Source organism: Mesitornis unicolor, unplaced genomic scaffold (assembly GCF_000695765.1).
Source record: "Mesitornis unicolor isolate BGI_N332 unplaced genomic scaffold, ASM69576v1 scaffold44587, whole genome shotgun sequence".
Lineage (NCBI taxonomy): Eukaryota > Metazoa > Chordata > Aves > Mesitornithiformes > Mesitornithidae > Mesitornis > Mesitornis unicolor.
The window spans coordinates 1-27,300 of record NW_010196601.1 but is presented as its reverse complement, the minus strand read 5'-3'; the positions used below and the strand labels follow the sequence as shown (position 1 = coordinate 27,300).

The 27,300-nt window shown below is 36.2% G+C and overlaps 1 protein-coding gene across 1 annotated transcript; it reads right to left on the bottom strand.

The window, feature by feature from the left end:
• Window positions 1–474: 474 nt before the first annotated feature.
• Window positions 475–27,285, bottom strand: CFAP69 (cilia and flagella associated protein 69). Its single transcript, XM_010188537.1, has 23 exons — window positions 27,257–27,285; window positions 26,929–26,977; window positions 25,548–25,613; window positions 24,377–24,486; window positions 22,350–22,426; window positions 20,850–20,948; window positions 18,863–19,012; window positions 18,561–18,738; window positions 17,430–17,553; window positions 15,560–15,608; window positions 15,353–15,474; window positions 14,665–14,881; window positions 13,636–13,800; window positions 12,237–12,355; window positions 11,677–11,795; window positions 10,529–10,610; window positions 9,367–9,559; window positions 8,606–8,743; window positions 6,507–6,583; window positions 5,275–5,469; window positions 4,270–4,356; window positions 2,442–2,546; window positions 475–609 (listed from the first exon to the last, which is right to left on the bottom strand). Exons 1-23 carry the CDS (start codon window positions 27,283–27,285, stop codon window positions 475–477), a joined length of 2,685 nt encoding a protein of 894 aa, XP_010186839.1.
• Window positions 27,286–27,300: the final 15 nt, after the last annotated feature.

Genomic DNA, 27,300 nt, shown 5'->3' with positions numbered 1-27,300 from the left:
TGATGCTAAAGGCAGCAATTAAAGAAACAAAATGGACTTGGACAAAAACCATGTGGGTATGGTATCCAGGAAAATGAAGAACTGAATGTGTGTATATGAGGTTCATCGCTCTCACAAAGAAAGAGATATTTAAGCTACAGTGTGTGGAATGTGTCAACAAAAGATGGAAATCTAAATAGTGGACCTACTGATAGCGGTTAAGGGTAACTTGACACTGGCACACAAAACGATTAAACTCAACATACCTTTATACCATACTGTACAGGGTACTTTATTAATAAATCATCCCCAAGTTTTAATTAATTAAAAGAAAATATGTTATTCTCAAGATGTTCTATGCAATTCATCAAAGCATTGCAAACAGATTTTATCTTGTATCTAAAATATACATGTAGTTAACTAAAATATTAAAAGCACTGTTCATAACACTATCTATTCTACAGGTACCAAATCCTTCTTGATTTAGTGCAACATTTAAACTCTTTTGTTCTTTTTTAAGGCTTCTTCAGAAACAGAGGGCTTTCTAGGAGCAAGGTCTGTAACAGCCAGTGGCCCTCCAATTAACTGAGGAGGTGTACTTTCAACAGTTACTAAGCGACCAGATCCAATCTGAAAAACAAAATAAAGCCATTGCTTGACGTTCATGCTAGCATTTAAAATGAGCTGAAAGTTAAATCATGAACTGTCTTTCAAAAATATTATTCATCTGGTGGAGATGCATGCTGAGATTTCCAAGGTCCACTCAAACGATCCGTTATACTAAATTCACAAATTGTTCCCATCAGTACAAAGGAAAAGAGAGAATGATTTTTCAGCAGGTACCATTATGTACTCTGCTTTTCTGCCTTCATGTCTGATCTTATCAATAGAGGAGAGGAAAATAAAGCCTTTATGACAACAGAAGTTTGTTGGATTTGTACCTAGTATCAGCCATAGTTTTTGTCCTTGGAATTTCACTATACATTGATACATCAAAGGAAAAAAAGGGAATAGACCCTGTTTCTCTCAGAATGCAATCGCCTGTAACTACTGCTCCAGGGAAACTCCAAGACTGAGAGACATAAATTTTCCAGTCTACTGGACAATTCCATTACTACTCTTCATAATGAATAGGTTCAAGTCTTTGAATAAAAATCCCTGAGTGACTAGCCATAGCTGTCATTTGTAGTTCTTCTAAGCAGTGTACCCAAGGATTTGATCTGATGTTGTGATGTGTTTGTTTTCTTAATACACTTATTCTGCAAATGGGCTAACCTTTTCCTTGTTTTTGTTTACAGCTGTAGAAATACTGATTATAGAACTATGACAATATTTTCTTGCTAAATGCTCTCCATTCAAAGAAATTAATAATCTTGGCTTGAACTCCAAGTCTTTAAAATAAAATCTAACCATGTATTTCTCTCTACTAACAATTTCCAGAATACTCATGTTTATATCTCATGTTTTCAGAGACTTTCTGCAAAATATTGATAATTAACAGTCTAAGCGATATATGCAAGTAAAGAATTTTTCCAGCCCACTTCATCTTGCATTCACATGTGTCCCTCCATAGATTTCAGAAGTTTAGGGCTAAGATATTTTGATAAAAATCCTAGTCCAGCGTTCTGAGAGCATCCCCTTGCTTCCTATTAAGCTCCTCCTTTCTTCATCACATCAAACATTGCTTTTTCAGGATGCAGCCACCTTACTTGTCATGACTCAGTCATACTAGAGAGCCCATGATAAGAGAACCTCTTGCCTTTGTACAATTTCGAAAACAGCACTTCATGTATTTCCTTGTTTCTCCTTACATGTAAGAGTAACTTATAAGCAACAAAGAAGCTATCCTTCCCCTAAAATCCTCCTTACCAGTGATGCTTACTCATAAACCATCCAGCTAGCTCAAAAGCAGTTAGGGACTGGAATAGAGATGCTCCCATGTCTTATCCCAGCTTGTTAAAAAACAACATCTAAATATGCAGTTATGCCTGAGTAAGATCTTAACAATGGCTTGTATTTTCTCACACTTCGATTAACTGATAGAAATGAGAAAAAAACCCCTTTTCTGCAGATGCAACAAGTGGCTTATCTGCAGACAGTCCTGATGTATTAGGGATTGCACAGATATACCCAGCAATAAATGATGGAGGTCTTGACCTCAGCAAAGTTTTCATGAAAGGCTGTCCCACAAGAGGTACATGTCAAGTAGCATGGGGACCATCTTGCCCACACTTTCCATATGGAATCTCATTCTGACCAACTACCTGTTGTCTGAGGATATGCCAAAAGAAGTAGTGCTTTGCAGGAGATACGGATTCTTTCCTACGTGCTTGGAGCTTATCAACACAAACCTTAACAAAGAAAGAGTAAGCACCACACATATATAGCCAGAATAAACCCCAAACCACTTACATACTAATGAAAATAATAATAATATAATAATGTATTTGGGGATTACTTACTGTTGTACCAAGGCCTTTAATATCAGTAGAATGGACTGCTCCATTTTGAGTCTTCAATTTAGATCTAGAAGCCTCTACTGATTTTTCTTGAAGCCTTTTTGCTTTCTAAAGATAGTTAGAAAAAAGGCAAAATTGTTTGAATCAGAATTAATTCTATCATTTGCACTTGTTGGAAAATATACAAACAAAATGACAAAGTAAATGCAGTGATGATTCTGTTGGCCTTTAATTGTAAGTACCCTCCCTCTGGTTTGTGACTCTTTCTTGTACTGGGGACATAAAAACACAATAAATGGACATACCTTCACAAGAGCAAGAAGGGAATAATCACTTGCTGCGACCTGCAGGCTATATTCTTTATAATGTAGCTACATATGCTGTTAGCCTTCCTCACCACAAGAGCACACTGCTGCCTCATGTTCAGCTTGTCACTCCATACATAGTGCACATCTACATAGCCAGTCAGTCCCCAGGCTGTACTGATGCATGACAACCTTAATACATCCCAGATGCATGACTTCACATTTTATTTTCCTGAACAGCATGAGCTTTTGGTTGGCCCAAACCTCTAGCTTGTCAAGGTCCTTCTGAATAGCAACCCTACCTCCCAGCATATGGATTGCTTCCTCCAGCTCAGCATCATGCATGAATATGACAAGGTTGCATAGTGATCCAATAGCCAAGTAATTAATTAAAATTATGAAGAGTATCAACCCTATAATTAACTCTGAGGAGTATTACTCAAAACTGACTGCTACTTAAACTTTAATCACTGACCACTGTCCTTTGAGCCCATCAGTCCAGCCAAGTTCATTCAACTTGCAGTCCAGCTGAAGTGGACAACACCTATAGGTAGTCCAGTCCATATCTCCCCAATTTGGCTACAAGGATGCTTCACAAGACTCTGCTGAAAACCTTGCTAAAGCCAAGGGAAGTAACATCCATCTTCCTCCTCCAGAGGCAACCATGTTGGCAAGGCATGATCTGTCCTTGGTAAATCCATGACAGTCATTTCCAAACACCTTCTTGTCCCTTATATGCCTGAAACAGCTTTTCAGGGAATAAGTTAAACATAACCAGCCTGTACTTCTCCAAAACCTTTTTCTGGCCCTTTTTAATTTTTAATTCTAGCATAGATCTTTACCACAGGCCAGTGAATTGCTTGCACATGAAGTAAATGGTTCTCTTTTGCATCTCCTTTGGGAAATAAAGAAAAGTCAAATTCAGCTGCTAGAGCATTTCTTTTAAGTCTGATTTCATTCATTCTCCAACTTACTCTGACCACCTAACTAGGAGTCTAATATTTTTAATGTTCTTTTGGAAAAGTGCAAATATTGCTAAAAGATACTTCTTTCATCATAAAATATTTCCCATCTTGAAAGATCTGCTGTATTAAAAACAAGGAATGAAACATTAGAAAAATAAAGAAAAGAATTATCAGACTTCTAGTTTAAACAATTTCAGGAAAAATATACACATAAACATATATATATATATATATACACACACACACACACACACGCATATACACACACATACATATATACATGCATACCCCCCTAATTGCAAGTGCCTAAAGAATGTTGATCCCCAGCTTTTGACTCCAATCAGAAGAGCAAATCATAGAATCATGGAATAGCAGAAGAATCAAAGATTGTGTAGCTTTCCCAGTACATCTTACAGATCATTCTTCTACGTCTGTGTGAATAGAATATTTACTGTAACTTCTACTTGAAAGTCCTCATAATACTTTAATAAATATGTTTGGAACTTCCCAATTATTATAACCACACTGTGTAAATTTTGCTCCATCACTCAGATTTTTTACCTTCAATGCCTCATAGTTTGATGTCCGAGTCAAGAAATTTTTCCAAGATTTATTTACCATCTCTCTCTGCTTATGGATAGTTTGGATCTGTAATAGAAATGAGATTTACAAGATGCAACACAATCCTATTCTAATGAGCTTTCCTGAACTCTTTGCTTGTGCTGTTTGGATAGTATGGCTACCTCAGCTCATCCCTCTCACTTGAGATTGAATTATAATGTTGTAGTGAAATCCTTTTAAGGACTTTTAAGGACACTGCCTGTAAGGAAAAAAAAAGACTTACTTTCTCTGTTGCAAACAAATTTTCCAACAACACAGATGTTGGAAGAGCTCCAATTTTTTCAGGAACAATTTCTGTATATTCTTACTCTCAAATGCCAAATAACAGAGATGGAATCAGTTCTGGTGGCAAAAGTGCAGGCATCATAAGGTATGATGATCCTTCAAAAACACTAGTGTGAGATTTTAGACAAGTGGACGAATTGATCTTACTTCTCAGAAAGCAGGAGAGAATGAGACAGTAGATGAGCAAAAATGGTAAATGCTTGCCTTATAGCCAAAGCTGGAAAATCTCTATATCTGCTCACTCTCAGCATGCTGGGAAACACTAAGCCCTGCTTTGTGAAGTAATGAAGCTTTCTGAATATTCAGCCAAGGGAGCTTATAACAGAGGCTTATGTTTCATTGTAAGAAGCAGATGTAGCTGTAATAGATACTTTAAATTGTTATCTGCTACAGATGAACACAGGTGCAACTCTTATAGCAACATAATGATCATTTCTCATTACACTATTGCTGATGCATCACTGATGATAGTGCTTCATTTTTGCATGTTACTCTCTAAATATTGGCAAAATTATAAAAATAGGGAGAACTGAGGTTAACCTAATTTTACTGCTGAGCAGTGTACACATACAGAATTCTCAACACTATATAGTAAGAAAATCTTCATATAAGTTGACAAAAAAGCTTCACATGGGCTTGTTTAAATATTCCTTGTCTTACCTTTGTATATGTTTTTTCCTCCTCTTGGATTTCTTGGTCATGCTGACTTTTAAGCACTTCAGTCTGAAGAGCAGCAACCATTCTTCCAGTCTCTTCTGATAATTCTGAAATAACTTTCAAGGCTTCCTTATCTGATTCAACAGGCTCAAATTCTTCTTTCAGTTCTGCACACAGTTCACTCCAAACTTCTCCAATCTGTGTGTGAAATACACACCACACTATTTGATATTTCTTTTTTCAGTTCAAATTATTCAAAAAATATTAAAGCAACAATTTCTGTCCTTATTGTTGTTTCATTTCCCAGAATTTTTCTGCAAGGTTAGACTTCAGTAATGCTGTGCCAAATTCATTCATGATAATCTTCCCTAAGCCTTTCCAAGCTCAAGCTCGACTCCACAGTGCAGTAACAGGAATGCTGGTAACTACAGAAACTCAGAAGAAATACAGATAGCTGTAAGATAGCAAATTACAAGAGTGAAGTGTTGTCCTTCTGGGTGCATCTTAAAATCTCAAATTGCACACATTATCAGAGCAAACTCCAACATGAGACAGAAGCTGGAATTATCGACTAAAGATGGAGTCTTTCTAGCTCCTGAACACTTCAAGCTCTCACAGACTTTGTTTCTAAGCAGAAAATTGGCATAAACTGAAGCATCTTTCAAGCAGGATGGCTCCTACAAAGTTTGTATCCTGTTCTTGTTTCCCATAGGCACATCATTCTTAACTTTTGATGGTATGGATGGATACTGCAAGTGGGGACAAAGATGGGAAAGCACAGAAAACCTTTACCAGAATGTGTATTTAATGTCATTTTTAACAGCAAACCTCCCTTGTCCCCCTAACCTGACCTTGCTGCACAAAGAGGCAGTCCAACTCTCCACCCCTTCTCCAATTTCTTAGTCCTACCCTGGCACATTCCTGTTTCTTGAGCTGGCAAACAGTCAAAACTATTTTTTCTTAGTTAATTGTAACTAACATTGGTTTCTGGTCTTATTTTCTATGCAGTCAGGAACATTTGTGGCAGTACAGAGGAAGAGTCTGTACAGTGCTGCAAGGATGGAGGTGGGATTGTTTCCTTTGCTGGTAAATACTGGCTTACACTCTCTGTGAAACTATAGGTGACTTGTGACATAGGTGACAGCTTTTGAAGGGTTGTTTGCTTCAACCTGAGATATACTTGTTATTTCTGCAAACATAGATACAGTATTAACATTCTCTTCCACAATACTCACTTTAAAATCAATATAACGCCGTATGATAGCCACTGTGACAATATCATTAGCAGATAAGCCAGGTAAATTTTCAAAACCTAAAAGATCATGTCAGTAATTAACAACATTATGAATTTATTTTAAAATATAACATTCTAAAAAAAGACACCATCTTATTTGTCATATGATCACATGCAAAATCTTTATCACAGATACATCAGTCAGGCTGGTGATAAAAAAAATTGTTTTCTCTGTAATATATTCTATCTGTACTAACTCTATACTTATGAGTGGCTCCAGTGACCTTCCAGTCACTTGGAAAGCCAGGATAGTACTGCCTTTGCTATGCTTTTGTGGTAAGGGTTTGATCTGCTAAAGCAGACAAACAGTTGAGTCCACAGGTCACAGGTTTCTAAAGAAGCAATTCAGCACAAATAGAGCTTGCTTTAGCTGTGAAGTAGCCAACAGAATTGTATTACTGGGTGATAGGCACTTTCTTTCACAGATGTGTAATGAGGGTGTCCTCCATCTCACAGACTTGCAGAATGCCTTGAGCGTCATGACTCTATCTTCTAAAAAATATGTTTACAATATGTGTAAAAGAATAACGTAGAGAGGTATGGTTGCTGAGACTATGCCTCATTTTTTGCATACTGAATGCTAATTACAATAGATTTTTCATAAAATACCCCTATCTCTAAGTTTATCAAATCTCATTTTAGACTTCATCATACCATCTGTGTAGTAACTGGGAATGTGGTATCTATCTATTAGAATATAATTACATCATTTTTGAAGTTAGGAAAAACCATAAATAGAGACCAATTAACACTTTTTCTAGATTACCATATTACAGAATGACTACAGTACAAGGAAGACGCTGAGAAAAGACTATAAAAATATTTCAATTTTTCCAACATTTATCATAATTAACACTAATAAAATTAGTAAAAACTAATTAGGAAGAACTAGTTTATTGGAGAAACTAAGGATGTTGTCAAGCCAGTTGGTTCTCTAGGTTACCCAGGGAACTGGTTGAAGCAATCTCAGAAAAATTACTGATCAACTTTGAACCTGTGGAGGATGAATGTGAAAAAACAAACATAATGTCTATTTTTAAAAAGGGAAAAGGACAAGCTGGAGAATATTGGTTTAGTTCAGTTCCTGAAAAAAGACTGAAACAAATAATTAAACAAGTAATTTTTATGCAGCTAAATGGCAACAGTGAAAACATCAATATCCAGCATGAATTAATAAAAACGAAGACCTCGTATTTGTCTACAGCCAGATAAGAAATCTTATATGTGTAGAAGAGTATCATGAATTAATAAAAACGAAGACCTCGTATTTGTCTACAGCCAGATAAGAAATCTTATATGTGTAGAAGAGTATCATATATCTTGACTTCAGTTTAGGTTTTTAGACAAGTGTGTAATGAGTGTTCGTATTCAGTGTGCAAACAACATAGAATTAGGAGGGACTGCAGCATTTTGAAGGAAAAGATTAGAATGCAAATGAAACTTGACAATCTGTAAAAATATTTAAACCCACAGAATTTAATTCAGTAAGGATAAATTAAAAAATCTAAATTTAGGAATAGTCATCTGTACAAATCCAGGATGGCAGATAACAGTACATGTTTCTGAGCCAAATGAGCAAAAAATATCATGCCGCTATGAACACAGCAATTGTTATATTAATGTCAGAACCTTTATTTACATGGTGAGTAGAGTAATGTAGGTTATTTTGGCTGTGAGGCTTCTGCTGGAATGCTGTGTTCAGTTTTGGGACATCTCAGATTAAAAAGAATGTGAAACAATTTGAAGGACTCAAGGAAAAAAAAAGTGAGAATACTTAGAGGTTATGCTAGAAAATGTGATTGGTGAGTAACACCTGCAGAAAGTAGTGTTTCATAATCTAGGGAAATAAAACCAAACACAAAACTGTTAAAATATGTGAAAGAGATATTGTGTGTGGGAAAACAAATTACAGAATATTTCAAGCAAATCTTAGGTTTAATTCTAGGAAAACTCTTCCTAACAGTCCCTTTATTGATTGCCAGTGAACAAGTTCAGCTTAATGACAAATATGACACTGGCAAGGGAATTCACTTTTCTTACCAAGCTTGCACAACAATGAATAAATTTTTGCCCGTATGTTTTCTGAAATTTCCATGATGGCAAAGCTGGGACAGTTGGCAGGCATGGGGATGACCTCTTGCTGATTCTGGAAGCTGCTAGCAATTGGTCTCTTCATGTCTAATAATTTCAAAACACGAAAACAGAGTAGAAGAATGAAGAGGTAGTATATTCCCAAAGCCAATAAACTTAGAGAAAATTCTATCTATATAATTAAGTATGAGGATCTTTAGCAGACAGAAATGGACATATTCTTTTCTGTGATGCCTCCTCCAAAAGTAGACAGTTCCACCTTTGCAGGTACTATGAAAATAATTTTGATAGTTTGGCCAGGAATTTAAACATAATTTGGGCCAGGAAATACTAATTAGCATGACTAAAGATCTGTGAGAACATAGCACTCTCCTTACTTCTTTTTACAACACACAACAGAATAAATTGCCTTTTGTGGAAGGCATTAAGTAGCGTAACTGTCCAGCATTAGAAAAGCTGTTCAGGATACTACTCATGGTTCTGTTCATTACCTGGTTCATTCCCAGCTGATGTAGAAAATGCTATTTAGTGGCCAGCCTCTAAACAAAATACAGAGAAGGCTGTATTTGGGGTTGGTATGAACTACAACATAAAGCTATAAATATTGTAATTCACTTTCATCAGGATTCAGACTGCAAAAGCAAATACTATCTGTGTTTTACTTTATTCAATGGAGCTGCTCACAGTCTTACATGCATCATAAAACTTACCAACAATCCTTCCATACTGATCACGTTTGACTCCTAGCTCCAACTCCTCCTGTCTCCACAACTGTATTAGAAGTTTAGCTGCTGTTTGATCTTTCTCCCCTCGCCAGGTACTGATGTGCGAAGTGGTTTTAGGGTTGTCACAAAATTCAACCAAGATTCCAAGAATTATATTGCACAGGTTCTTTTGCTTTAACTTGATGAAGGAAAAAGGAAAAAATGTTTTAAACTGTTCAAAAGAGTGAAGTTTACCTTCAAAAAAAGGAGAAATAGTGCAATATCTGATCAAGTAACTGCAAGCTTTTCATCACAACTATTTGCATAAAACTGGTGTATAAACTTGTAAATCTTTCAGGTTTCTCCAATCCTGCCATGTAAAGTTCCATAAATCAAGGAATACGAGGCGAATGAGTGTAGGATCATGTGTGCAGAATGACATTATAGGTTTTGTATACATGACTTCATGCTCACATGCTGGAGAATGTACTGCTACCAAGATTGATTTTTGTAGGAACCAGACTCTGAAGATAGTGGCTGAGCAGTACCACACAGCACCGGTTCTGTTTTGTGGCCAGATCTTTTAGCAGCAGCTGAAAGCCTGGAAAGGTCTGCAGCCTTGCACTGCAAGGGCATCAGAGGCTGGCAGTATGACTGGTGAGGATGTGGAGGGAATGAAACAAGGAAGGTGCACGTTTATTTTGTGAGAGGTGAAATGCCTGTGCCAGCTCTGTGTCCAAGACCCACAGATGTAGCTATGCATACAAAATACATGTACAAAGTAACTTTAAGCATCAAAACTTTCAAAGCCTTGACGTGTATGGTAACTCTGCTCTTACTAACTTCAGTATGAAGCAAGAACTGAGGTGCTTTTCTAACAGACACATAATCCAAAATAAGTGTGAATTTTCTTTTTAAAAAGAGTATATTTTTGGTAAATTTAAAACTCCTTCTGTCAAATACTTATTTTTTAAAACGACACATGGAAAAATCTGTCCAATCATTTCCGAGTAGATACTCTGGTTTGTGATTACCTTCCTACCTGAGGAAATTACATACACTGGACTTTTTGTTAGTATTATAATAGATACTGTAACAAAAATAATGCAATTTTCTGTGTTGTTTTATTACTCTTTCATTTTGTAATAACAAGAATAAAAATACTTACTGCCAGCAAATCCAGAAGGAGAAAAATGCCCTGTTTTTCAAGAAAATAATCCTCTGCAACGTAATATCCAATGACACAGGACCTTAAACAGAAATAATTTCACTGTGTAGAAACATTTTTATGCTTTAGAGCATTCTTCAGGCATCTCATTTATTTTACTGAGTTGCATAAATATATCTGGTATGCAATACACTTCCTACCTTCAGGGAGTAGAGTTTCACATGCCTTTCCATTTACACTTTTTAACTAAATATACCCAACTTGACTGCTCTTCTCTTGCAGGTGGCACATCTTCCTTGTAGCAGCCCAAGAAATTTGGCAGGTTCACAATGAATTGGATTCAAATATGGATTTGAACTAAAACTAACTCAGTAAAAGAGGCTAAAATTAGCTACATCATGTCCCTGATCTGGCTTATTGCAGGGCTGTGTGAAAATTTCTGCCAGAAGAATCAAGGGGGTGAGAGAAGAAAGACTGTTTTCTTGGCAACAGAGTTTGCTTCTCCCAGCTTAAAATGATCATAAAATCAGCATTCATGGAGCTATTACTTTCTTCTCTTATTTCCTCACTTATGGTCATTAACACAGAAACTGATGGGATCTCCTGCATGACTAAGTCTTTTCTCCCAGACAAACATATCATTTGGCTTTCAATTTATCAACCTCTGCCTTAAAACGAGTTAACTTTTGGTTATCCTCCTATGAACTGGCGTTCTCTGAGAATAATATTTTAAAAATTTCTAGCCCAATATAGCCAGTTTACAAACATTCTTTCTTATGCTTACATACTTTTTAGCTAATATTGGTCTATTATTGCCTTCTGTATACTCCTCTGAAGCTATTTACAGACTCTAACCATATACCTCTTAGAAAGCCGTAGGTAACTGCATGTCAGGAGGTGACTCTGTGTGAGGAGTTAGATGGCTGTCTAGGGAGTTAGGCTGTCATACTGAACCTCTATTTAGAAGAGAAAACATGCAGAATATTCTGTCTATTTTGTATCATTTTTAATCAGTCAAATTGTATGAAGGATTTTTACACATTTTAAACAGAAGAAAGGCCTATATCTGCAGAGAAAGCCCATAGTATTACAGACTTGAAGTACAAGACCTGCCTTTTTTACTGCTGCTAAAATACCACTTTACTAACCACAAGCAGTCAAGTGCACTGAAGAGGAGATGATTGTGGCCTAATCCACTATATAACATCTTTGGATCCATCTGAATGAATGGGATAAGTATATCCACTCCTTCACAGCTGAAGAGTTCCTTTTTTTTAATTAAAGCAGTATATTTCTTAAATAATATTTACTGAATAGCGACATACAAGAAAATACATGGGAAACTGAAAAAATGTAAATATTTATACTGTAATAAATTTGGCCCACTTGTTAGAGCAGGATATATTACTTATGATATGTGTAAGAAAAAGAGATTTTTCAGGTTTTCCAATCTGTTAATCTGATTTGTTAATGCATTATCATACACAGTAGTTTTAAAATGATCTAAATTTGCATTTAAATAGACTAGACACTTGCTAATGGATTTCTGACTGGCTCTGTATGTTAACTGTCACAGAAACTAGCTGTCAACCCTGACTTGTTAGTGACTGACATCTGTTTTGGAATTAAAAAAAAGGTATCATTTAAATGAAAATACACGTTAATGTTTTGACATTTTCCACACAGTATAAGGTAGAAAGATACATACCTTTCTGTGGAAATCATTTTCACAGAGAGCAGACAAAATAAATAATATATCGGCTTGGATTTCCAGTAGAATGGCATCTTCTTTCTCTTTGGATTTGTTTGCTGCATACTTTAGGATATCTATAAATGAATATATTTTATACATGTGAATGTCCTATACACAAGTCACAATTCTATTACAGCTGCTGATTTAAAAAAAAAATCAAATTTACACTGAGGGGTTATTAAATGTATTTACTCATGATACTCAGTTTCATCTAACTCCTGGGTTTTACAATAGCTTACAGAAGTGCAGCACTCTGAAACCAGAATGTCATGAATGTTCATCTAGGTGACAGAGTTAACGACAGCAGCTTGCACTGACTTCTTTCTAGTTCAGTCTCTGTGCTGCCCCTTGCATTGCGCCAGTGCAATGAATTCAGGGAACTAATCTGAATTAAGGAACTCTTAGAAAAAGGCAATGAACTTTCTGATCTGCTGTAATGTACAGCCTCACAAATGTTTGTACTGACAGTGGAAATGTGGGAGAGACATAAAATACCACTTCTACTGAGAAAATCAGCCTTGGAACCATTATGTGAAAGAGGACATTCAGACACAGAACTCCCCCAAAGTAAGAAAAGTTACTTGAATATGATATGTAAGGTATAGTGTTAATTTTGCTTTCATTAAAATCTGTATGTTTCCACAGTTTTCACTGGATTTCAACTTTCAACTGAGGATATATTTCTTATATTTCTAGGTTTTCTATTAAAACACACTCTTTGAATTCCAAAGGGTTTTACTTATATTGTTTCTTCCAGCAAGACTCTTTCAGAGTACTAGAAACTTTTTACTATTGAAAGAAAAGAACTTAAAACAGCGTGCATTGAAACTTAAACCCAAATGTAACAGTAGGTATGTGTTACTGAACAAGAAAAAGCTCTAAAGTGCAGGAGCAGTGGTTAAGCAGTTTTATTCTGCTTTTATTCTTCATTGTATTATTAATATAAAAGTATAGTGTTATTAATTTTCTCCTATTCAAAAGAGAAGCTATGGAAAATGACATCATAATAGACTTAGGCAGAACACAACTCGTGGCTGGAGTCTCTAGTGGCTACCACAATGAAAATAAGATGTAACAAATGCAGTGTAATAAAGGGAGAAGGGGCAGCTTCCACCCTGGAATTAAGCACCTAGGCTTTTACAGCTGTTTTGCTTAATTCCTTCAGTTCTGTGTGTTAAAGGGTAACAAAATTAAAAATAAAATCAATTATATCTTGGATTAATTGTTTTAGGTTTTTTAGTTTAGCAGTCAAAGTAGTAACACACTAAAACCAAAGTACATGAAAAAGGATGAACATTCTTAGTGTCCACAGAAATATGCTAATTCAAGTACAGCAATACAAATTGTGCATTACCCAATAGCTGGCCAATTGCTCCCTGGTCGCACAAATTCAGGTTCACAGTCTCATCATAAAGGGACACAACAGATCTCAGCACTCTCAGGCTGTAGCGCATTTGTGCAAGCTTCTTGCCACGACCACCTGTTCCATGGAAACTGTTACCCTGACCAAAGAAAGGATCTGTGGAGCAATCACAATGTATATTTTTGTTTTGGCAGACAGTGTATGTTCAGAATAATAATGTGCTCAGGAAAAGAAGAAAACAGGCTTATCAGTGTAAGTAAGCTAAAACAAACAAACAAAAAATCCCTTAACATTAGAAAGACTTCTTGTTTAAAAACATCTAGTAATAAGCCTTCCTGTGTAGGGCTATACATTTTACATTCATAAGAAAGGTATGATTTTGGTTAACATTTAAATTTATTACAACAATTTTTTTAACCCTACTAAGTTAATGAGTGGTCTCCAAAGCTCAACATATCTTCTGTAGCATGACATGTAATATCAAACCTTTGATCTCCATTAGACTCAAACGAAAAATTCTTCCTAAGTTATCAATTTTATGAGGTCCATCCCGAGTAAACCAGACCATGAAACTGGGTGCAATTAATTACCCTTTTGCTTAGTCCATACTCTTAGCTGATGGCTACAAGCCAGCTTTAGTTTGGAAGCTGTTTTGCTGTGTACAGCTCTGAATCTGAGGGAATGCGTCCTGTCTCATGGCAGGAATTACTGGTTGGACTTGTTGCCACAGTAAGTGTATCTGACCAGCTCTAAACAAGGGCAGTACAGATGTGTGGCTGCCCACACAACTGGTGGAATATCAGTATAGTGGTACACAGGGAATGGGGCATCAGCTTATCCTTCTGTAGAGAAAAATACTATGGTGGTTTTTTCAGGAAGATTAGTTTCCTAAGTGACCTATTGACAAATAAACATTCTGACTTAATGAGGTTTATATGTTTGCTTTCTGTCAAAGAAAGTAAGTCCAGCTGAGTTGTGTTTTGAGGTTACTGTGTATGAAAGCCATGAGCATCTACTGACCTTGGCCTAGACACCATTCTAGAAACACAAGGAGTAGAGTATTTCCTTGGCAGGACAAATATTTATCTAATATTACGGGAGCCACTGAAGCTAAAATAGCAATTGCATGAAGCTGTAGTTCTTCATATTGGGCAGCAGACCAGTCACGAAATCCAGGCTTTTGATTTGGTTTTACATAATAAAGCAAAGCTGGCATCACATCATTTTCACTGAGAAGCTGCAGAGTCAAGAGAAAGAGAGAGACAGCTTACAGGTTTCACATGCAAATAAGAAAAATCTAAACCAATGAGTCAACTTTATCTGTCCTACACTAAGAAAATGATTTTTAACTGAGAAAGTATGTCATTAATGCTGCAAGTACAGACAAACTCTGTTTATATTCTGTAGCATTCCCACAGACTGTAGTTTGTTAAACTTTATTATGTTCTTCAAATGTATTTCAATAATGCTTTGCAGTCACTTGTCAGCTAATTTTCCTAACATGGTCTAGGTTTGCAACTTTTCTAAAACAGAAACTATGCTGCTTTCAAAGAGCAGGGCTTGGTCTGAAGCTATGTATGAATTCTTGATTGGGAGAACAGCTGATTTCAGTCTACTGGATTATGTCACATGGACAGCTTAATATTCTTGTGATTGTTTTGACCTTTTTTTTTTTGATTACTGTATCTTCTGTTCTGTTACAACTTACCTGTACAGCACATGGGTTTTTAGATAAGACTCCTATTACATTAAATAGTAACTTCTTCAGCTCGAAGTCCTCATAGGAGTAGGTAAGTTTAAGACCTTTCATCAAGGGATTGGGAATTTTAACTGTGAAGGAAATTGCAGAGAAGTTATCAAAAAACCATCACTAAAAGTAAAAACAGTGTTAATTATGCAGTATGAAATCTCTTACCTTCAGTAAATGTCGCAAGTACTATTAACAGCTTTGTAAATCCACTTTCCTAGTAGGCATTAAAAAGATATATATTAATTAAATTAAATTGCCGTGAAATTAAGACTTATGATTTCATTTTAGTTTTGCTTTTTTTCTGCAGAACACAGAGTTTAATGTATCCTATTGCAGAATAAACAGAGTTTATCGAAGAAATCAACCATTTGGACATTGTACAGTACTAACTAACTACAGTCCTAAGGGTACAATTAGTTAACCCCATGTCTCATTTAGTACAAGTCTGAACTTCTGTGGGGAAGTCCCAAACACATGTATTCACTACTTTAAACTACAACAAAAAATGTATTTTCAGTACTGTTAAGAGTTGGGGTTTTTAAATGCATTTGGGCATATGTAAACTTATACATCAGGGTCATTAGTACATACAGTTTTGTGCCTCCAATTGTGCATACTAGTACACTTATATCCAACTTCAGTGCACTTACAAGTAAGCACATGAAAACTGTGTCTATGAGCAACATGCATTTACAAATACTACATATTAAAATTTCAGAAAATAAAACCTTGTAATTCACAGCTCCTAGAAAGCCAAAAGATGGACAAATGTGTCTACTATCATTTCGGAGAAGACCAAGGCCAGGGGGTGTCTATGTAGCACACTAAATGCAAATGAGCTTTTCTTTTGAGGTGATTAGAAGTCACAGTTACCAGGACACAGCTCTTCTTGAGGAACAAACTATATATGCTTGGTCTCAGTACTCTGCAAAGCCACCTCAGAGCTTTCCACCAGCTCCCAACAGGAGCAGAGCTCACAGAACACTACACAGACTCCCCCACAGCATCAAGCTGTTCTATCAGTTTCACAGCAGCTTTTGAGATGCATGCCCTGTTTCTACAGCCAGATAAACAATTTGAATGTTTTAGACATTGAATATGTTGCTGCAATAGTAAACCAGACATTTCATAATGGTTAGTGGTAAAATGGAAAGCTTGAATGAAAAATCTGTAATCTTCATTCCTGACTATAAAATCTATTTAGTAATACAACCAGTTGGGAAACTTCTACTCAAGTTGAGAAATTAATTCCCTGAAAGTAACATTCCTAGCCAATAGTCTACATAAGCAGGAATTTAACTGCTTTATTATTTAGTATGTATGTCACAACTTCATTTAAAGTTCTAAATCTCAGCTGTAAAACAAGACAGTAAAAGAATATTAACATATGCAAAGAGTTAGATTCTATGCAGTTTCCTCATAAAAATTTGGGAATATTACAGAAGAATGAGTCATCTGCTTTTTAGGTGAGTCATGATAGTGCACTCTGGACTACATTTAAGTGACCTAGTCTTAGAAAGAAGTTATGTGCCTCTTATTAACTCAATTTAAGTAATTATTTTCTCAGCATCTTATTTAGAGCTTCTGAGATGATTTTTGGAGGTCTCTTCTTACTCCCGGTTACGAGGCACAAATATTTCAGCTGAGTTTGGGCCATCTGATTACGGCCTGTGCTCCCTGTACTGAATGAGATTTAGTGCAAAACTCACTGTAACAGAATGCCACATCTGATAATCTCTACAAGAATACACGAGTTAACATTAACTTTTGCACATGAATAGTGTTAGTGTAATTTTCTATGTATCAAATAAGGTTGATGATTATACTCCTGGCTGGTGACCTGCAGATTTGAAGTCTTCTTGACATAAATGGAATTGTGGAAAGAAAAATAATTTCTTGCTCAGCAGATCTAAGGAAGAGAAAAGCACTGAAAACAGAGTAGAACAAGTATGAGAAACCTAACGGGGAAAAATATGGAGTATGTAATAGCAAAGGAGAAGTTATTAGTCTCTGGAATATAACTATAAATACTTACAATCATAGGTGCTGCAGGGTTTTCAGCTAGTAATGTGGCAATCATCAAGATGTCATTCCGTAGCTGACGATCACAATGCCGGAAACCATGGATAAGAAGGTCTACAAATACTTCTTTCAAAGCACTTAAAAGGAAGTGAAATGCATTTTACCTTTCCATATTCTAATTTTAGACAGCTCTGAGTACATGAATCCTTATTAAGCATGATACTTTTCAAAGTCTTAGGGTTTAACTGCAAGAGAAATAACTTCAAACTTTATTATGAAATGGATTCTTATGTGCACCACTAGACATCCAATATATATGCAAGGTGTGTGTATTACAAATTACGACTTTCACTGCATGTATTATAATTAATTAATAGACAGGCATAGTATTTACTCATGCATAGAACTGGGTGTTGTTGAATGACTATTGAGAAGAAATGGTCTAATTCTAAATAGTTAAAACAGTATAACTCACTAAGGGAAAACCTGTTATTTACTCCAGCAGAGGATCTAGAACTAAACCTCATGTATCATAGCACAGAATTTCCTACTAGTTTTATAACAAGTATTTCAACAGTGCAGTAAAACTGGCCTGCCAAGCCTAACATGAGCTTGAAAATGGTGCAATTAACTTTTTCGTCATACAAAGCGATAGGGCTATACCTCTGTACTACACAGCAGAGCACCTTGATCTCCTTCTTGCTCTTTTACAGAAATAACTGGTGCTGTGTTCATGAAATAAAGAGAGGCTTGATAATGAAATAGTTTTGGCATTGACTGGATGTACCTTTAGCTGGACTTTGGCCACCAATTTTGTAAGCTACCTGGCAGGCAGTTCTCATACTCTGTATCATTTCCTGGTGAGTCACAAACCACAGCACTATCTAAATTGCTGAAAGAGAAACAGAAGCCTGAGGGGTCTAAATCAGGGGCTGCTTGGCTATGAGGTCTGATGCGACAGTGTTTCCATTCTGGAGAGTCGTATGTGTTAATACTGAAAACTTAATAAAGGCTTAATGAGAGAGCTCCATTCCCCTTCTGTATTTTATCTCAATTCATTTCAAACAAAATGCTACACAACAGCAATGCTATAGATGTCTCCAGTATTACAGTATTAATTCATAAAATGCTTCCCTGTACTTACTGTACACATTCCAAGCTACTGAGCTGATTAACAACTTCTTCTTTTGAGGTATTTTCTAACAGGTTCCATAGGATTTCTGAGGAGCGGAGCACCAGCTGTCCTGAGGGATCCACTCCATTTAGATACAAACAGAGTCTGCTGGCTGCTTGGGCCTTCATCATAAGTCTGCAATTTACTCCTGAAATTATGAAAATCTGAGTAATTTATTCCCTGTAGATCAGTAATTGGTTTAGGCATGTTCAGAGAATAAATGATCCAAGATCTGAGGTAATGAGATTGTTGAAGGAACAGTTTGTACTAACCGGAGCTGGAGAGATGCTGGAGAGCTTTAAGTACCCACAACTTCTCAGTAAGTTGATTTTCAACTAATGCTAGTGACAATACGAGAGTTTCTGCCAGTCCTCCTAATTCAGCCATCTGATTTTTATAGTTTGCACTTGTTGGCTGGTAACCTGCACATTTAATAGCTTTAGTTATAATAATATTCAGAATTTCTCAAGAAAAGATTGAGAACTGAGTATCATATTTCCTTAGTCCTAAAACCAGTTGAAAAAAAAATCTAATAAACAACAAGAGCTGCTTTCCTTGTATCTGAGTATTAATGGTGCCTAAAGCATATCCAACAGACTTACCCTCAAGAAGACTAAAATGCTATATAAAAAAATTAATTGCTTCCTAGAATTTACAGAATGAAAGAACAAGCAGGGTTATAGAGGGGCAAAAAACCTTTTTCAGGTCATGCAATAAGTTGTTGCTGCAGGACCTAGTTCTCTTCTGTACCTTATTCACTAGGGAATTAATGCCTTCTATGATCACATTACTTAAAATATGTGAATCCCACCTTTGATTTATAAGCCTGGCTTTTAATGTGTGCCCATTTTTACTTTTGTCTATATATATGTAAATCCGTATTTCATTACTGAATTATGGGGGAAGGGAAAGCACCGAGACATTTATATTTTTATGTGCTAACTCCTGGAAGTAAAGTTTATCTTAAATAGCTTAAATATATGTATATATACAATGATAAGAAATCAAGATTGATAAACGCAGATAATGCACACGGTGAAAGGAGTTTTAACAAAGCATAAACTCTGATAGGCTTTAAGTTGGTATCACTTTTAGGTAACAGAACTCTGTGAGTTCAAACTTTGGCAAGATTTTCATATATGCTTAGAGATGAAGAATTTTACTTAAGTCAGACTGAAATACATTCTTCATTTTTGAGATAACACATCTTGTTTTCTAAATCTGGAGGAAGAGAATAAAATCTCTCAGTATTTAACACTCAGTTATCTTGATGGAATTATTTACAGATATACAACTAAATACACACATAGCTGCTTGCAGGATTTGAGTCTTGTTTGTAAGGTAAGAACAGATTTATAGGCTTTCATATTCCCATAATCTTGTGAACGCCGTTGCAGCTGTAGCTTCTTTAGGCCTCCTAAAATAAATGAAAACTAGCGAGAGGGCACAGGAACTAGTGCCACGCTAGGAACACAGCAAGGGAGCACACTGAGATCCAGCATGCTCCCTCACCTGCGCTCTGGATACACACTGTGACAGTGTTCATCAGAAGCTTGGCTGCCTATAAATCCAGTGCTGTCTCACAGCACACGATCCTGTCTGTGCACCTCTATGAGGGGATCCATGAGTGACTTTGCCTGATAACAGCCTCTGGCACCACCATAAGAGTCAAAAGAATAAATAGCAGTGGGTTCTGATGACAGTTTCCATGCATATCCATAATACCAGAGGATCATGCTTGTGCACATATGCAGCCTCTTTCTGCAGAGACAAGTAATGCAATTTATTCAAAGCCTATGCTCAAATGTGTCCATATAATATGGACTCAAACAAATTTAGATGAGCTCAGATCTATCCCTCACAAGCAACACAAGTGAAGCCAGAGCTGCTTCTCTCCAAGCTACATATACAAAGTTGAAAGTTACTTTTCCCTTCTTCTAACTCTGATCTTAACTACTCTTTCTCCTCCATTTTCCACATTTCAGAGAACCACATTTTCTGGATACTATTTAATCCTAATTCTGTAAATGTAATAATTAATTCCTTGTTCATTGATGAACTAATTTCAGATTTTTAGTACGTATTTCTATAAAAACATGTTAGTTTCACATTTGGCAACATCATATATTTAATATATGAGATACAGTAACTATAGTTATAAAGAAAAATTAATCCATAGCTAATTGAAAGAGTAATTTCAAAGTAGCTTGGATCATAAACACTTGATTTCTTGCAACACTTGAAAAAACTGTGCTATACCTGAAAGTAGTTTTCTCGGTAGCTCCATATTATAAAAGCTAACAACACACTTACAGATTTGTATTCTAACTCGAGAGCTTGGCACCCTCATCAAATAACCTGCCAGAAACAGAAAAAACCATTTACAAGGTTTGTATATTTTTTTAGAAAGTAATCTTAACACTTCTATTTACAGTACTTAGTGTTTCCTTTGGTCATATCTCCTATAAATCTGTCATTTCATGCAAAGTTCAATTATAAAATACTCAAGAGATGGGGCGCTCACATGGAAGAGGACAAAGGAGTCTTAGAGGAGTAGCAGAAGGTTAATGAAAAAGTGACCTCCTCTGCTTTATGGCTACAGAGCCTTATGAAGGACTGAATGTCATTTCAGAAGTTGTGGAATTCAGAAGAAAGCTGCTACACTAGACTGTTGTCATCATTACCACACCAGAAACTCTTCTTCTAGCAGACGTGATATGGCATAAAGGGAGCACAGAAAAAGATCCTTTTCCATAAGATAAAGAGAATTCCATTGATAGCTCCCAGTGCCTAACATGGATAATAAAACCAATCTTTTAGATTTTAGTGTCTTTTTGGATGTGGTACCCTAAAGAGAATCTGGAACTATCTGAAACCAGGAGGCCATTCTGCTATCTGCTTGGACCTGTGAAATTAAAGACTTCTAAAAATATTTTTTCTCACCCATTTCAAGGTTAATACTTTTTTTAATGTGTGACAGGCTGATTATGCTACCTCTTTACCATTTAAATCTTACCATTAAGTGAGGTAACATATCACTTTTGCTTATTCTGAATCCTTTTTGATCTACTGTGCTTGCAGTAATTTCTTTGAAAATCACAAATGTGACATGAAAGGTCATAAAAAGATATTTTGGTACTGAGAGGTCCAGTGACATTAAGACATGACTTTAACACCTTATCTTCTACAGCTCTTTTAAAACAGATTTCTGAAAGATAGAAGCTCATGGCTCAGATACAGCAGGAGGCTGAAGTCAGAAACTGCTACTTCTAGTAAGGCCTGGCACTAAACTACTTGCTGTATTTTTCCTGTGTGGGTCTCAGGCCTTCAAAGGTTTGAGCTGGGAGTTAGGAATTGCTGTTTCTCACTTGTTTCTTCCATTTGGCTTCAAAGAAGCAGGAAGTATACATGTTCATCTTATCCCAGCCTTCAGTGTTTATAGTAATACCCCAATTGCTCAGAACAAAACAAAATTAAACAGGCTATAGAGAGGTTTAGTTCTTCAGCGGTACTGATAAAGTTACCTCACATAGCTTCTGATATTGGCAAAAAGGTAATTCTGCTAGCTAATCTGCACGTTAGCTGTGCAGCAAAATAAGGATAGTTTCTAATACTAAAAAGCACAGAGGACCGGATGAATAATTGAAAGAAATTACTTATATTTACTAAGGAGATAACAAACAATTAAATCATAATAATACAGTTAATTTTATTATGGCATAATAATAATTTTATTGTGGCATCTCAGTTTACACTCACCCAGTTGTGCAATGGATTTTGAAACTGCCACGGAATAGCTTACTTCATCAAATGATTTCTTTTTTAGAAATGGTAATCTGCAAAATGAAATTAAAAAGTATTCCAACTATGCTTAAAGCACTGCAGAAAAACACTTTGATCAAGTCACCAGGAAAGCTCAATAGGTTTTCTTTTCTTCCTTGACATTTTTTACAAATAAAGACACTTTTCCCAGGAAAAATACACTCTGTGCAATGCTGATTCTACACTCTAAGTTCCACTTTCATAATCTGGCAATTACACTTTGGCACTTCTGGTACATGTTCATAGATAACATTTTCATAATTCATATTTGGTGCAATAAGAAATACTGAATAAACAAATGTAATTTAAATGTGGAAGATTAAATCCTAGAACCTAGGCACTATCAGGCTATTGCAGAGCTAGACTGTGCATACATATGTGCAGAGGTGGAAAAAAGAGATTACATCCCTGGGCAAGACCTCTTGACACATATAAAAATAAAACCAGTAAACTGACTCCAAATAGCCCAATGACAAATATGTTTTTAAAAAACAGGATATTAAGAAATATTCAATAACATTTTCAAAATACACAGATATGAAATAAACATGTAAGAGCTAAAAATTCTCTAACAGTAAACATTATGCTAAGGCTTCTGCGGCTCGTAAGTGTAGAAGCAGCTTTCCGGTAGGTTTACCTCTGTAAACATGGCCAGAGAAAAAGAAAGGAGAGAGTAAGTAATTGAGTAAATGGGGGAGGGAAAAAGAAACAGATATTAAAAAAAAAAAAGTGGGAAGAAGACAGGTAAACAGAAGCTGTTATGAAAGAGTGGAAAATTTTGCTACAGAAGTTTTAGGATCTGAAAGGAATTTTTAAATCACAGCCCTTCCCTCTAGTTACAGGCTTCTCTTTGTCATATGCAATAGTAGTGAATTGGGGAATTTCCATAGTACAGAAATTAAACCAAAACCCAAGGGTGCAATCTTCCAAAATTTATTCATTGCAGAAACCACAATTATTGCTGAACTGCTGTAAGAGACGAAAAGTCTTATTCACAACTACATTTTATCGACTTTATACACTCATTCTCAGTTTTGTCATGTGTCTGCCAAACACCGAAGAAAATGAAACTTTATAATGTACTTTCTCATTTTCCACTGTGTGGCAGCAAAGGAAAGCTGTACAAAGGATAATGTGCAGGGAACTAAAAGAATCAGCTGATACATTCTAAGTTTATTAAACCCAATGGCTGAGATGAAGCTATGTAAAAATCTGTTTGACTATCTGGTTTATTATGAGACTAATTTTCTATCTGGCATAATTTTTCTCTTCCTTACTCTCTCCAATTATAATTAAATACAGGAGTAACAGTAGTTAAAAGCCTTCTATAAGTAATTTCATTAAATTACTGAGGAGGGGAAAACTACTGACAAGTCTGGATAACACCTAAATTCTATTCTACAAATAACTTAAAGTACAGCATGACAATGAAGATGCCCAAAAGTTCATGTGATATGTTTTAAAATTAATTATAAATCCCAAATCCTCCAATTGTTGTGATTCTTTCTCTTCTGCAATATGGCTTGCCAGTTTGTAAAGCTTACCTTCAGGTATTACAGTGTCTTTGTGTCACTTCAGGTTTTGAAACTCACTTAGAGAGCTTGTTTGAAACAGCAAAACGTACCTCAGCAAGACTCAGCTGCTGAATCTTCTGGGGGCAACAGTCCCAGAACAACTTACTAAGACATCTTGGGGAATCTTGCTTCCAAGCAAACTGGGGCCAATTACTGAACAGTTTTGAATGATGTAATACGTAGCTCCACAGGTACTGAACTGCAAAAATGGTCCCTCCTCCATGCCAAGAGAAACTGGACTCAAGGAAACCACAGTTCATGAAAAGGAAGGGTGATATAATAGATACTTTGTAGATAAATGCTGTATGGATATGTCAGTTGCCTTAGAAAATGTATGAACATGTTAATAAGCAGTGTTTAAATCTCTAAAAGAAAGCCTGAAGTACTTACCCACATAATTTAATAAGTTCACATAAAGGCTCAGTGAAAGCTTCTTGTTTATTCATTTTTTCTGCACACAGGTTAAGAACTTCAATTATTTGTGCTAAATCCTTAAGGGGCTTTTAATTTAAAGTTAAGGAAATCAGATTGTTTGTACTGCTATGAATGAGAAGAAAAAGTTGAAAACTGTATTCATCATACTTTAAAGACATAACCTAGAAAACACAAGGCAAATGCTTTCAAAGTTAGGTATCTACAATGAAGCACATGAGTTAGGCTTCTGGAAGCAGCGTTACTTTTTCAGAAGTACAACTTCTGCAAATCTGATTGAGCTTTCTTATCAGCTGAACTCACTGGAAGTTCAGCACTGAATTTCTAAAAATATGGGCTTAAAAGTTTTTACATCAGTGTCAGATTTACCTGTCTAAATTCTGAGACAGCCTTGAGGTATTTAAATTCTTTCCTACTCTAGTTCCAAGTGACTAACTAAAGTTTGAAAATCTAGACCTCAACACATTATTGAGATTATCTAATTTAGGGTAGAGGCAGAAGATCAAAACTGAACAGAACCCTGAGAATGAGAATTTACTCCCAATCCTGACTCATGGAAACTGCCTGGAAGTGCTTAGCCACAACTCAGTTGTGAAGCAATGTGATAGCTTAAATCACTACAGCAATCAGCTGAACTGTACAAAATTAATCACATTTTTCCATATGACTAAACCCTCCCTAGTACTTCCGATTACTGGAAGCCTTTCAATTTGTACTGTAAATATGAAAAAAAAGTTTCAGATAAATTAGTATGACTTTATTTTTCTTTAAAATGTCTCCTCACTGGAAGTCAGTACTATTTTATCTGCTACTTCTTAAATAATGACAATTATTATGCTTGTCTGTTCTGAGTTGAAAGTACACTAACTGCATTTTGAATTCTTTCAACCACTGTATAAGTGAGATCCCTCTATTGTCTTTTGTACCAAATGAATCAAGCATCCAAGAATCTTGCTAACCTACCAGCCTTGGCCAAGCGTGCACAAGGCCAATGATGAGAACGTATGTGAACCATCACTGCTCTCCATGAGAAAGCACAGCACATCACAAAATGCTTTGCTGAAAAGTCAGAGTATTATCATACATAAACCACCATGACTTTAGAATTCTACAGCAGCAAAAAGGATACAACCCCATTTTCAAAACGCTTGACTACCTTCTTGAGAGTTTTCAGCTGCTCTTTTTCCAAATCTTTCTTAAGTCAAAGAATGAAAAGCAGGTTTTAATTACAGTTTGTCTTAGAACATTAAATGATTATGTTTAACCCCTTTTAAGTTTAAATGAAAGTGGAAACCGGATTAAAAAATCACAAGACACAATGAAATTCTGAAAGTGCTTTGCAGCAGGATTAGTTCCTTGATCAAGCCTCATTTCTAAATACAGATTTTGTGCTCTTGTAACTGAAGAGACTTTTAAAAACTCAATCTTTTGTTCAAATGTGTGGGTTCTTTGTCTTAAATTCTTTGGGAATCTGTGAAACACAACTAAGAAAACCAAATGTATGTCACACATGACATAAATGTATAAAAATGTGGATATAAGTGGCTTGGAGTGGAGCTCTACCACCACTAGGAAACAGTTTGCAGATTCGAGGCTGAAACCAACTGAAGTGAGGATACGCCAGGGTGTGTCAGCGATACGAAGCATTCATTCCAGCTCTTCCGAGCACCTCAGAGCACTGCAACTTGGGGCAGGCCAGAAAGTCGTTCAGGAATCTACAAGCCCAGAATCCTAAGGGCATTTTATCATAAATCTTATACTCTCTAGAGAAGCAGTAAACAATATAATTCAGCACATTTTTCTTCAGTCTGTAAGTTTATTCTATCAGCTCTGTATCAAAAGATATGAACTATTTCTCTGTGGGGCATTAACTTAAAATGAGTTCTCGTTTTAGGAATATAAATTATCATGTTTTTAGATCAAAAATAACTGATGTCTTAGTGAATTTAGTCTGCCAAATCTTCTTGCAGAGACCAAAACCAGATTGTGGAGCTCTATGAGATTACACTCTCCTGTGTGCCTAGGTAGTCATATCTGTTCCTCAAACCTCAACTTTGTGTATTTTACCTTCCTTTAAAATCACGTCCCTGGAGAAATGTTAGCAGTTAACTTGAGCAATTACCTAAATTCCTGGCATGCTTTCAGTAACTCTGTATGTATTACTGTTTCTCAGCTGTAGATTTCAGCACTCAAAAACTCCCATATAAGCTAGAAATTTTGCACATGCTTTTGTATTTTTGTTTTGAAAAGTGCCTGTGTGAGGACATACAGGGTTATATAAATATTTTTTTTCAATATAAAACCAACATTGATAGCATTCTCTATTACAATGACCATCTTTAGAAGTGTTCAAATACCTGAACAAACACTTCAGCTTTGTGCTTTTCAGCCACAGCCACCAGCGTAATCTGATTTATTTAAGGCAGGTACCAAAGTAATTGTATAAAACGTTTTACTAAGCCCCGTTACTACCTGTGTAACTGAAATAACAAGGTAGCAGGCTTACTTACTGAGTCTGAATCTTCCAGTAGCCTGATGACGTGATTCAGATCCACTGATCTTAAATGTGCCTCCTGAAAAAGTCACACTTTTAGCCTTTTATTTTATATATTTTTTAGACTGTGCTTTAAAAGTGCTTAAACCTTAAAATGTAAAAGTGCCACGTTGAGCCAACACGAATCTACCCACGGACGGGTAAATCTAGGCTGTGAGTGGAGCACAAACCGGTGCTTGTTCTCAGTCTGACGCAGCGGCCAAGCCAGGCCAGGCCAGGCCAGGCTAGGGCAGCCCTCCCCGGCCGGCGGCGGCTGCAGGCAGCGGGGCCGAGGGGGAGCTCACCTGGACGGCGCCGAGGTTCGCACCGGCATCCGAGGCGTTCCTTT